This window comes from Nylanderia fulva, unplaced genomic scaffold (genome assembly GCF_048542155.1).
Source record: "Nylanderia fulva isolate GAGA-0341 unplaced genomic scaffold, ASM4854215v1 Scaffold3, whole genome shotgun sequence".
In the NCBI taxonomy this organism is placed as follows: domain Eukaryota; kingdom Metazoa; phylum Arthropoda; class Insecta; order Hymenoptera; family Formicidae; genus Nylanderia; species Nylanderia fulva.
The window spans coordinates 842,355-855,699 of NW_028190368.1; the positions used below are offsets into that span (position 1 = coordinate 842,355).

At 34.1% G+C, this 13,345-nt stretch overlaps 1 protein-coding gene across 9 annotated transcripts in view; it reads left to right on the forward strand.

Annotated features, from left to right (window-relative positions):
• LOC114937862 (rap1 GTPase-activating protein 1) overlaps positions 1–12,651 on the forward strand; it is a 142,111-nt gene extending 129,460 nt beyond the window's left edge. For all 9 annotated transcript variants that reach the window (XM_085484244.1, XM_029311842.2, XM_029311566.2 and 6 more), the window contains 7 exons: positions 3,546–3,728; positions 5,499–5,737; positions 6,016–6,294; positions 6,483–6,648; positions 6,793–7,095; positions 7,341–7,892; positions 8,011–12,651. In XM_085484244.1, coding sequence (XP_085340370.1) covers positions 3,546–3,728; positions 5,499–5,737; positions 6,016–6,294; positions 6,483–6,648; positions 6,793–7,095; positions 7,341–7,892; positions 8,011–8,172 — 1,884 coding nt within the window. In that variant the 3' untranslated portion in view covers positions 8,173–12,651. The remainder of the gene's footprint in view (positions 1–3,545; positions 3,729–5,498; positions 5,738–6,015; positions 6,295–6,482; positions 6,649–6,792; positions 7,096–7,340; positions 7,893–8,010) is intronic.
• The last annotated feature ends 694 nt before the right edge of the window (positions 12,652–13,345 follow it).

Genomic DNA, 13,345 nt, shown 5'->3' on the forward strand with positions numbered 1-13,345 from the left:
CATGCATTATTTTTACATATATAATTATATACAAGTAATTTTTGTATATTTATTAAATGTTGAATTTTTATAAAATGTATAATTAGTCTTCATTTTTTTCAATTGTGTGCTTCTTTCTCTTTTATCATTTCACAAAATAATTGGTTTTTTATTTGATTAATTTCTTAAAATGGTTGTAAGAAATGTCAAGAATATTATTGATTGTTTCGATTTTTAATATATTTAAAATAGTCAGGGAAAAATTAATATACATAAACAATTAATCACATAAAACTAATATCATCATTGCTTTTGCCGAAAAAGTATATTAAATTACATTTTTATAATATTCCATTGTATAAAATGTCACTGTTATCACTTTTCAGAAATTAAACTCACATCAAGTGTTTTCAATAAAAATTTTATACTACATATAATCCAGAAATACATTTTTAATTACATTAACACGTTACAATATTGACATAATTTAATGAAATTGGAAAGATAAAAAGGTGTGGCCATCAATTGACGAGATACTTTAATTTGTACTTAAGATTTATGGACTGTATTTTTTTTTCAATTCACGATTAATTTATAGCTTACGTAATTCACAACTGCAATTCCATAATTAATTAATCTCGTTAAAATCCACACTAGAGAGTGTGACGCTCTCAAGTAGTATATGTATATTATTATTATATTTAATTTGTACTTAAGATTTATGGATTGTATTTTTTTTTAAATCCACGATTAATTTACATCAGCTTACGTAATTTACAACTGCAATTCCATAATTAATTAATCTCGTTAAAATCCACACTAGAGAGTGTGATGCTCTCAAATAGGTATAATATGTATTATTATTATATTTAATTAATGTGTAACGGTAATAATAACAAACGATATAACAATAATAAATGTGTACGTTCAACGAATGGCGTGAACTCTTGTGAACTCTGGGCGCGTTGCCCTTTCTAATCCCCCTCCCTCCATTCATTCCATCCGAAGGTTAGTGAAACACCGCGAGGAAGAAGAGGGAGACGAAGAGAGGGGTAGTGCTGTATGCATTTCATATCGTGCATCATTCTCTATGCGCGACCCGACCTTTCGTTGTATCTTTCTAAATCGCGGAGCGCATTTTTTTTTATTCGCGTGCTTTGCATACGACGACGATGCACCGTTTTTATTCCCCACTGCACGGCTTTGCAAAACGCAGGAGGAAGCACACTCCCTATTTGCATCGCAATTTGTATAGCCGTTCCGTATCCGAGAAGAGCCTAAGAGGTCTAAAGTCCGCGGGGAGACTACGTTTTTTTTTTCTTAGGGTCATCGTAATTAGCATGGTATTAATTTTACGTAATTAATTGTTTGTGTATGTATATATTAATTTTGAACGTGAATTAAACATATATTGTTATTTAAACATTTATTAAACATATTGTAGTACTTTAAACTTGATTTATTTTTTTTTTGACAGTTATCAGCTGATTTCTGTCAAAAAATATTATTCGAGTTTAAAGTACATATAACATATTATTTTTTTAAATTAAACATTAATTAATATTAAATTAATCAAAATTAACGATGTTCTTGTTGATATATTTTAGGATCATTTTAAGATATTATTAAATAAAAAAAATTATTATTTTACAAACTGATAAAAGAGAAAAATCTTCTAATCGAAAAAATTGCAAAAAAGTGGAGATTATTTTATAAAAGTTCAATATTTAATATAAATTTTAAAAAAATTATTTGTATATTGATATTACGATGATGGTCATAATAAATTGGTGAGGTATTATTATACATCTATAAAATACAACATGCATGTGTGTAATGATAGAATAATATGTTACATAAAAAAGGAATATTTCTTAAAATATATTCATAAAGAACATCGCAAAATGTGCAGAATCGCGTGTGCGGTCTCGTGGCACTTTCCAGATAAATTAAATAAAGAAACCTGCGTATAAATTTAGCCGACTCCGACTGTTTGTACCGCGCGAAACAAGGTCACGCGTTGTTTGCTTTGGCAAAATTTTTACTTGGACGAATTTCGACTTCCCTCTGTTGATTGAGCATTTTATTACATCCTCGAATAATTATTTTTTTAAGAAGCTTGAATGAAGAATTATAACTATATTGTTGTACACGGAGATAATTTACCTTGAAAATTACTGTAATTGTGTAAAAATTGGAAGAATTTATAAGTTTCTTTGTGATTAAATACCTATTTACCACTATGAATAAAAAATAAAAATATTAATATGTAATATTAATATTTTTTACTATGTAGATATATTTTTATTATGTACATAGTAAAATTAATTGAACATATTTTATATCTTATTGTGGTAGATATTAATATTTTTCTTACTACAGAATTTATAAAATTAAATTTCTCCCAGTACCATATTGTCGCACGATTACCGTGATTTTCAAAGTAACTATTAAGAGAAAATTCTCTCTGCGTACATTTGCTTTTACAATTACGCACGAAGCTATAGAATATAAATCTATATCGATAATTTAGATTTATTATAACCGAGACCGCTTATCACACGAGACCTACATTTGACGTTAGACTCCCGAGAGAGAGCTGCCAATCCAGACCGAACTTTCCGATAAACTCGCTCTTTGCATAATGATACGTTGTCCTCGATACGATGTCTCGTGTTTCGAGACACCGTGTAGCACAAAATCACACCAACTATATATTGTATATATATTTTGCAAAAGCGTATTACTGCGCATGGCGTTTCAGGGCCGCAATCACCTACATACATACATATGTGCGCTTTATTCCTCTCGCAGCAATTTCGCAATGTCTAATTGAATCCGGAACGCGCGCACTACCGTAATTGTTCTAATGCCTGTCGCTTGTGAAGCACGTTGCAACATCAAGTAGTCGTCCGTCAACGACGACGTCATTTTTCCGTCCCACGAATACGATTTGATTTTGGACGATTTTGACGAAAAGGATATATTTTTTAGAATTTTTTTTCATCCCAGATTTACGGAAAATATATCGAAAAATTCGACAAAACGATCCTTTTTTTATAGGCTGAATAGAACAATAAATGCTTTTCCACGATTAGACGAAGCGAAGCGCGAACCTATCGATTTTATGTAAATTTTTTTTTTAAATTAAAGAATTGAAAATTCTTTAGGATATCCCCTTAATCCTGCGTCAATGAACAGGTACTCGGGACATCTAAGGAAACTCTAAACGTTAAAAATGCGCCGGAAACAAAATACAAAGGGCCTTTGTATTCGGAAACTTAAAATAACGAGAAAGAATGTTCCACGTCTTGCTGTAAAAAAAATTGCAGTGCAATATGTCGAAAATACGTTGGTACCCGGGTACTTGTATAAAAATTATGCGTCGACCGAAGGATCAAACCCTGATCCTCGACGTTTTCCATGACTTTTTCGACGATTCTCGCGAGACGTGACGTGTGGTTTCTAACGAAGGGTACCGGAAACCGTAGCTAATTGCTGCCATAATTGCCCCGCACGAGCGTGAAATACGCGTCTTATCGCCTTGGCTTCTTTCTTATCCGCAGGAACACGTGAACCTCGTGGGAAGAGACGGTGAGAACGGCCCGGTCCTGGTCTCGGTGAAGGCCGAGGCGGTCGCCGGACAGGAACATTGGCGAGTGTTGCTCCGATTGCGAGCGGGATCGACGCATGACCTGGTACCAGCCTCGAATCTCACCTCAAATCCTACACCGACGAAAATGGTCAAGGTAATAATGTTATTCTCTCTCTCGCGAACAATGCCAATCCGGAATGCGTCACGCGAATAAAATTCAAATTAGAGAACGTCTCGGGAAGCGCGCACGTAAATTTGCCAAAAATTCTAATGCCTATATTGTATTTCTTAATTATATAAAATTATATTTAAAATTCTCATTTCAAAGATATTTTTGGATTCCCTTTCTTCATTTAAATTATATGTTATAATACTTTAAACTAGAATATTTTTTTGACAGAAATCAGCTGTTAATTGTTAAAAATAATAATCGAGTTTTTAAAGTAGTATAACATATTATTTTAATTTTTATAAACATTACCATAAATTAAATTTTGAAAAGCATTTTTTCGTGGTTATTCGAAAGCGCAAAATTTTATTATAAAATACTAGAAATCCAGAAATTAAAGCGGAGAATTTTGAAAATCTTGAAATTTTTAATAAACCTCTGAACCCAAAAAAGGGCAGCAACATTAAAATCAAATATGAGTTGTTCCAATTTCCTCTCAAAAATCTACGACGAAATTATTCCAGAGTTTCACGCTTCTTTTACTATAAGCTATATTGTGCAATACATCATGCGCTGTTTACGTATCGGACACGTTGCTTATACCGGGTGGCGTACTCGAGACTAGGCATACTCGATTACCTGTGTGTTTGAAGAGATAATAAGAAACGGCTGGGCCAACACAGTCGCGCTGTGTTTACGGAGAGCGATATTAATACACGAGAAATGTGAAACGTTTTCTGTAGGCCCAGTTTTCCAAAGTTGTTTTAAGATCAAACAATCACTCGCGTGCAATCGAACATATCGCGGCGAAGAGCGAACTCGACGATGAGACTCGTTCCGCCTGTAAGCGATACCATCCGCGTGTTTGAATAATTAACTATAGTTGGATGAGCTCTACGCAATGTGCAATCGCACCTGTATACTTTTCTCATCTAGAAAAACCTGGAAAACCTATTAAAAATATAATTCGCACGATAATTATAAAGTTAGTCTTTGATTTTATATTGAAAAGAATATTTTTGGAAAAATAATATAAAGTTTGTTTAAACTCGATTAATATATTTTTTGACGGAAATCAGCTGATAACTGTCAAAAATAATCATCGAGTTTTAAAGTGGTATAACATATATTCTTTTAATTTTTATAAACGTTACCATAAAAAGGATAAAATAAAAAATTCTAATATTACGAACAAGAATCAAAAATTAAATTTTGAAAAGAATAATTGTCATTTTTTTTTTTTGTGATAATTCGAAAGCGCAATTTTTATTAAAAATATATTAAAAAAACTATAAAATAACTTCATTTTTTTAATGTACGTCGTCTTGTTTTGTACCGTCTGTAAAAAATATTAAAATCAAACAATTGAAGCATTTAAAAATGTAGATAAAACGTTTTTCTAGAGAAAGGCTGTTAAAAAATCATTAGTTTCATACTATGGAAATGCTCTATAATCTGGCCTTGAGTTCTATATACTTCGTCAGTGCGCAAAAAAACGCATAAACAGGCTGAATTATTTAACGTCCGTCGTGTGTGCATGCTTTATCTCTCGGCTGTTACGTATGCGATCGCGTGGCCGACAGGAGGAAGCGAGAGAAGGCGAAGAAGAGGAAAGAGAAAGAGGCTTTGCGCCATCGCACCGGGGCGCGATAAAGCACAGGAAAGACCTTGCCTCGCTTTTTCGCAATCGTCGCCGTCGATTATTCATTCGTATGCGTATCGTTCTTCTAATCGAGGAACAAAAATTGTTCGCAGGCAATCAACGAGGCCCTGAACGTCAGCCCTCTGATGCCGGTCATGTGTCCCGGTGCCGGCACTCTAATCGCTCGATACGACGAGCATGCCCTGGTCTCCAGGTTCAAGTTCGGCGTTCTACATCAGCGAGCCGGCCAAGTCACCGAGGAGCAACTCTTTGGCAATCGGCAAATCACCCCGGCCTTCCAGGAGTTTCTCGACTTACTCGGCCAGAAAATCGATCTCAAGGATCACAAGGGGTAAAATTATTTTTTTAAAGAATGGAATTTTTTTTTTAATGTTGGAATTACGCCATATATCTTTTGATTTATTTTCTTTAATTTATATTTAATTTATTTTTGATAGAAAATATATATAAAACTATAGAATTGCAAGAGGAATCAGTGATGAAAAAAAATTCCTACTTTTATTTTGAATATTTGCTTAATGGGCACTTTGATCATATAACGAGAAAAAATTTGTTGCATTCTTACCTTGTTTTCTATTTTTATTTTCTAATTCGATTGTGTATTTTCAGTTATCGAGGCGGATTAGACACTCGACATGGTCAGACTGGCGATTCGGCAGTGTACGAAGTATTCCGAGGTCGGGAGGTGTTGTTCCATGTGGCCTCGTTGCTGCCGTATAGTCCAGGCGATTCGCAACAATTACAACGTAAACGACACATCGGCAACGACATCGTCGCCATTATATTCCAGGAGGAACCGACGCCCTTCAGTCCAGACATGATTGCCAGCCACTTCTTACACGCCTTTATCGTCGTCCAAGTCATCGACCCCTGCACTCCGAATACGAGGTATATTCTTAGATTCGTAGTCACTCTTTCCACACGCCGCCTGCGCTCTGTCGCTGAAACATTAGCAAACGGTATCCATTATCGAACTGCTTATTTAAATATCTTTTTCAAACAACTGCTGCTCTTATTTAAATAATTGATTAACGCGAAAAGCAATAAATAATTGTTGACTTTATCTCTGTATAAAGGTACAAAGTCAGTATAACAGCGCGCGACGACGTTCCTTGGTTCGGACCAACCCTGCCGGTACCTGCGGTCTTTCTCAGAGGTGTCGAATTCAAGGAGTTCCTGCTCACGAAGCTCGTAAACGCTGAGAACGCAGCGTACAAAGCCGAGAAGTTCTCCAAGTTGGAGGTAAGTCTTGCTTCCTTCGTCCTGTGTAATCGAATAGCGTTCATGTTCTCGCGTAACGGCACCTAATACCTTACTGTTACGATAATTTTCTAAAAACATGAAGAGTAACATTGCTTGTAAATAAATTAATCGCGTAATTTTCAGCTACGGACTAGATCGGCCTTGTTGGAATCCCTAACGGAGGAATTGCAGACAAAAACGAGTGAATTTCTCGGCGGCCCGATCGGCCTGGGAAACTCGGGTTTAACCGTATGTCCGGTGAGTCCAACGACGAGTGATGTATCCGCTTCGGGAAGCAGCGGCTCGCGATTCATAGACACCGTACGCAAGGCGTTGATCTCGCGAGTGAGGAACGCATCGACGGAGAGTGTACCGCAACAACTGGCAAAGAAGGGTCAAGGAACAGAGCCTAGTCCACCGAGCAATAGGCAGTCGACCGCCATAAAGGTGAGAATGAATGATATTTACACACTGTAGACTGTAAAATGCTATCGAAGTAATCAATTATGAGCACAAGAAAAAAATAGACAATAATTTTCTAGAGTAATTATATAACAAATTTAGACAGTATAAAATATATCATCGACATCTATAATTATAAATGTAACTATAAATTTAATTGTTAACTATAAACGAAACTATAAATAATAAGAAGCTGGAACAGATTAAGAAGTAGACTTTTGTACGTCTAGGTGAGCGGCAACAGTAAGCGCTCGGTGGAACCGTCCAGTCCTCTCGGCTCGCCGGATCTAACTCTGAGGAGAGACTCGGAACGCGGTAGTCTTGGCAGCCAGGACAGCAGTTTGTCCAACACTGACAATCAGGACAGCAGTTTAGCGACGTTGCAGCAAGATGAATACGATCGCAGGGAGTCGCAACAGGGTGCGAGCGTTGTCTGTCCCGATAGTGACGCCACCGTCATTGACAAGAGTCCGGCACCGACATCGGCGACAACGGTGCAGCGATTGACGCATGAGAATCTACGTACGCAGGAGAAAACGGCGACGACAGAGGTGACACAACGAGTGATCTCCGAGAGCGATGATAGTTCGCTCAACAGCGAACTCGAGCTCGATCAGGCTGTATATCCCGATAGCGATACGGGCCTCGAATCCATGAGTTCCGCAGAGACTCACGATACAGCTAGATGTACAAGCAAGGACGGAGTCGTGGAAAACGATACCCTGAGGATGGAGGTCACTAGGCTCAAGTGTGACAAGCTGGATTTACTGCGACAGAATGTGGTAAGTAAAAAAAATTGATTAAAATGATTTAATAATTATTATAAATTGTTAGAGACTTGAAAAAAAAGATTGCAATGAAAGAAAAATAATTTAATATTAATTTATTATTATGTCACAGACATGCCAACGTGAACTGAAACGCCGCCGAGAGAAGGAACTACAATTGGAATCCGATTTAGCGGCGGCGTCCAAAGAAATTCTGCGTCTACGAGCGATGCTGAAGGAGTGCTCTACTAGCATTCCGCTGGATAACAATAACCAGCAAACTTCCACCGTGTAGAGAGCTTGCGAGTGCGAATGAAGGTGCGATTGCGAGTCAGTATTATGAAATGGAAAGGCCCTTGATATCGAATATTGCGTATGTCACAGATTCGGGAGATTATCTTCGATGCGCGAAATCAATTTCATTTTTATTAGATATCTGTCGCAACATCCAACTTCACATGCATGCTATTTCCTTTTACTTTCGCGCATAGTCTAATATCGAGATTATTCAAACGACATACGGAATACCAATCTAAAGGACATTAAATGAAAGATGTCTCTTCGACGCTTGACAAGTCTCGATACTTAAACACCATGTACCTTCCATTCATCAGGAATTGTTCATCACTTCCAAAGGTCTACCGTTAGTGCTTTATAGGAGCATGTAGAGTTTGCAATTAAAGTAGAGTTTGCTTTATTGATTAATCGTTTAAATTAAGTTTTCTTTCTCGTAGGTATAAATCGGTACAAGTTCTATAAGTCATATACGAAATAGTAGAATTAGTGAAAATCTTGCAAAAAATTGTGTGTAGTGATCGAAGCGTCCTCGGGACACTTGCAGTATAAATTCAAGATTGTTAGAGCTATTATTTGACTTGTATAAGACATATACGTGTAATATTTATCTATTAATTTATTAATAGATTTAAGTTGACCACTCGTAGTAAATACACTTATATGGACATGAAAAAAAGAAACAAATAGAAATATCTGAAATATTAATTGTTTTAGAGGCGCAGATGCCAATATTCTTAGAAGAGACAAAAATTATCGGGGGTCATCGAGAGAGACATTATATCTGTATATCGATTCTGTGTTAGAAAACTAACGATATGTAGCTCTTGCTTATTCTTCCGAGTGCACAGAATATTGAAAACAATTGCGAAAAATTTCTTTCAAACTTTAATAATGCGAGCTTACACACGATCGGGCGATTCTTTCATCGTCGCGATTAGTAGAAAAGGTAAATATGTATCGCTGGTTAGTTAACAGTATTTGTCACGGTAGACTTACCCGTCACATTTATCCGTTTACTAATTTCCTAGTATTTAGATATCAGAGAATAGTTTTATAGAGAGTGCCTCTCTCTTTCTACGAGGTTTAATCGTCCTCAAAACGCTATCCCCACATGTTAATTTGAGCAACAACTGGGGGTTTCCAACTATTTTTAAACAATTGCGCACAGCACCAAATCATTTAAATATATGCATCACATATTTCCACGAAGTATAGACATTTTTTTTTTCTTCGCACACACGCAAGCAAAAGGTGCGTCCTCGTTCACCGCTTAAGTTAAGTATTTTGTATTTGCTCTTGGTTGACAATCGTCGATTCTTCTGTTACTTCTTACGACTAGTATTAATACGATTCTTACCATTATTATTATTATTATTAATAGCACTTTTATTAACTTTATGTTGTACTTTGTATGATCTTTGTAAATAATCGTTGATATAGGCAAACATTCAAAGGCGCTAAGCAGACCGGCACAAAGAGGAGGAACAACGACGTTCACTCACATATAATACCAAAGTTTAATGTAGTAAAAAATTCACAATTCTCTTTTTATTTTCTTCCTCATTCTCCTTCTTTTCCCGCTTTCCGTAATTGTCGCTAAACTGAAAAATTAAGTACAAGTTTGTTTTGTCTAATGTGCTTTTGTATGTAAAAGAAAGTAGAAATATCATTTTTATCTAAATACTTTGACAAAAATACCACGTTTATATATCACTGCCTATACGCCTCGACATTTCTCTTTCGAGAATACACATCTATTTTACTGGTCACAAAACGTAATGACACTTTCAGTACTGAAAAACGCGACTTCTGATATACTGCCGCTATAGTATCGATCATTCATAGTAAAGAGAAAAAAATGTTAGTTTTTGTTACGTCAAAATACATAAAACCTTTGTCCATTGAAATGAGAAAAAAAGCCATGAAGATTCTTTTTAATAATTTTATGAACTTTATAAGAAAAAGAAGGCAAACCAATAAGTACCTGTGTAATATTGCAGATGCTAAAGCGCAGTACTTCAGAGATTATGACTTTAAAACTAAAACCAGCATTCCAATTGAATTGTTGCGATGTTAAGGAAGAAATTGGGTAGATTAATTTTTACACCTTTTTGTTGTACATTCATTAATCGAAATATCGATTGACTATCGTAGTATGGATAAGTTGAAAAAAAAAACACTTAATGATTTTTATTAACACCCTATATGTCATCGTATAAAGATTCTCTCAAAGATTTTATGGATATTTTTCAGTTTTTTACGATTACATTATTTTAGGAAAAAGAAAAAACTGTAAATGTTTCAAAGTATGCTAAATTAAAAATGTAAAAAATTGAAATGTTAATCTATAAAATAATATGCGCGATCTGTTTCGATCAATTGTTGATGTTATTATTCGATTGCGATATACTTCAAGATAACATCCGAAAGAGATAAGTGAAAGATAAGCCAAAGAACTCGAAAATCGACGTATCGAAGTCTACAAACGAACACGCACTTTATATCTCTTCCTTGTCCAATTAATCGTCCTTTCCACAAAATAAAAAAAATAATATCTTAAAATTAGAAGCTATTTAGAAACTTTTGAACTCTACAAATTAAACATTTTACGTTAATCACCTTAGAATGTAATTTTTTGTGATCAAATGAATTGGCTGTTCACAAAAAGAAAATATAAAACTGCTTTGGATGATAAGCAAAATTTTTCAACTTGCAAGATTCTTCAAAATCTAATCCTAATCCTAAGATATTTGTTCTTTTTTTTATTTTGCTACGATAGGACGATCAACTGGACAAGGATCTTTATATCTGCACAGTATCAAATATGTGATCATCTTGTTGTGGACATTATTATTATAGAGTATATGATTTGAGTATTTTCGGAAATGCGTTCTAATTAACTGTTAGATATCTAAAGAAATTTATATTACGAGTCGTGAGGAATTTCGAAAAGGACTTCCTTACTTTGAATGTACATAACATCGAGAATTGCGTTTAATTATAGAGATATCGTTGTCCAACATCTCTCGAGAGACTTAAGTTACACCACTCTGTAGTGTGATTTTTATGCTGGCCTTGCAAAGAGTCAAAGAAAGATTATCTATATTATACAAAGAAAAAAAGAGATATTAATAATATTATATATATTATTCGAGGCGAAAAGAAAAGAGAAAATAAGGAGAGAGGGAGATAGAAAATACTATTGCTACAAATATATAAATATATTTTGTATCTAACGTTATAACACTTACTGTTCAACAAAAAATGACTTTTTTCCCAACACCGTAACAAGATTAATTGTTTCTTAGTTTTTTGAATGTGCTGAATACAAATCCAGTTTCCAATTTGCTCCATTACGTTACAATTTTCCATTACGAGAAATTTTTAATTAAAGTTGCAAAAAGGCTATTTTTACGAAGAACCTTTTTTACAGCTTTAATTAAAAATTTCTCAAAATTGCAACGTGATGGAATAATTTGGAAACCAGATTCGTATTGAGCATCCAAAAAGCTATAAGAAACGACTAATCTCGTTCTGGTTAAATTTTTTGTTGAACAGTGATAATCATTCATCTGTCTCTACAATTACTCTCCGATACGAAGAAATGTATATTTCCTACGACACTGACACAAATACTCCGAGTACTTCAATCTCCACCGAACTGTCTTAGAAAATATATTTACGATATACAATGAGAAAAGGAGATACGTCCATGTTTTGGAACACTTGAAGCGTATCTTCCTTCGCGATCACGCGTCTAAAAAAACTACAATTCTTAAGATATATTTACTATATATTGCGATCTGCATTAAAAAAAAAATATGTATACGCATACATGGAGAACGTTAGCGTAAAACTCTTTCAATGCTCGTTGTTGCACCGGAAAATGCATCCACTTTAGAATCTAGAATCAGGATTGTCTACACGTTTCCTAACTCTAGAAGAAACTTGGACCAAACGTGAAAACTGTTTCAGGAAATTGTTTGAAAGTCTTTTTTCTAACTTGCCAAACAATTGGCGCAAAAGAATGCAAAGGACCATCATTTTGTGAAATTAAAGAGCGAGCGATACAGTTTCCGTTTTCCTAAAAACTGTGAATAATCAGAACAAATTTTGATGAATTTATGCCAAAGTCGGGGATATACGCGATTGCGCCAATTGATTTTTTTTTTACGCAACATCCGGCGATCAATCATTTTATGGCGAACAGTAATTCTTCTTCGGAGCACAATTATATAGGGAAATATGCACCGAGTAAATGTCAATGAGTAAAAATTAGAACCATTTTAACGCAATTTCCTACGGGAAATATTTCAAACTGAATGTGATTAAACTCCAATTCTGAAAATATATTACGTGAAAAAAAACTGTAATGAACTCTGATCATTGGAGTAGTGTCTATATGTATATATATAAGCTTACATATTATATAAAAAAAAAGAAAATAAAGAATCACAAAGTAAATAGATGAAATAAACCAATTATTCGTTTTTCGATACGTTTAATCTTGACTTTTTTAGATATTTTATATACATTTTGTTATTTATATATATATATATATATATATATAAATAATATATGCATATATATATTTATCTGTAATTAAATGTATTTATTAAATATGTATTTAAAGCGTTTTTAAAGCAAAATTTTAATACTGAGCGAAATTGAGAAAGAAAAACAATTTTCATTTTCTAATTTTCTTGTTATCAATTCTCATATATTTTATATATACGTATGTATGTGTTATTTCTTTAATATTTTTGTGTTATATAAATAGAATTGCAGTTTGTTAGGATAAATTATAAACTGCTTAATAATACTTTATACGAAATATCGTATTCTCAAAAAACATTTATCGGTATCCGATCGCGCGTTATTAATTAAACAAAAGTTGTGGATGTGAAGAGAAAATAGGGAAAAAATTCCGTATTAGCCAAAGTATTAATATATGCATCTCATGTATGCAAAAATACAAAAAATATTTGGCATACATATATTTATATGACGAAAATATATTTTCTTTCTATTTTATCCTTTTTTTTAAGTCTCTAAAACTTGATTACATTTCGACATTCATCATATATATATATATACACTTTATGTTTGCATCGACATTATTTTGTTTATTCCGGCCGCGAAAATTCTTACAAGAATGCGAATATGTAATA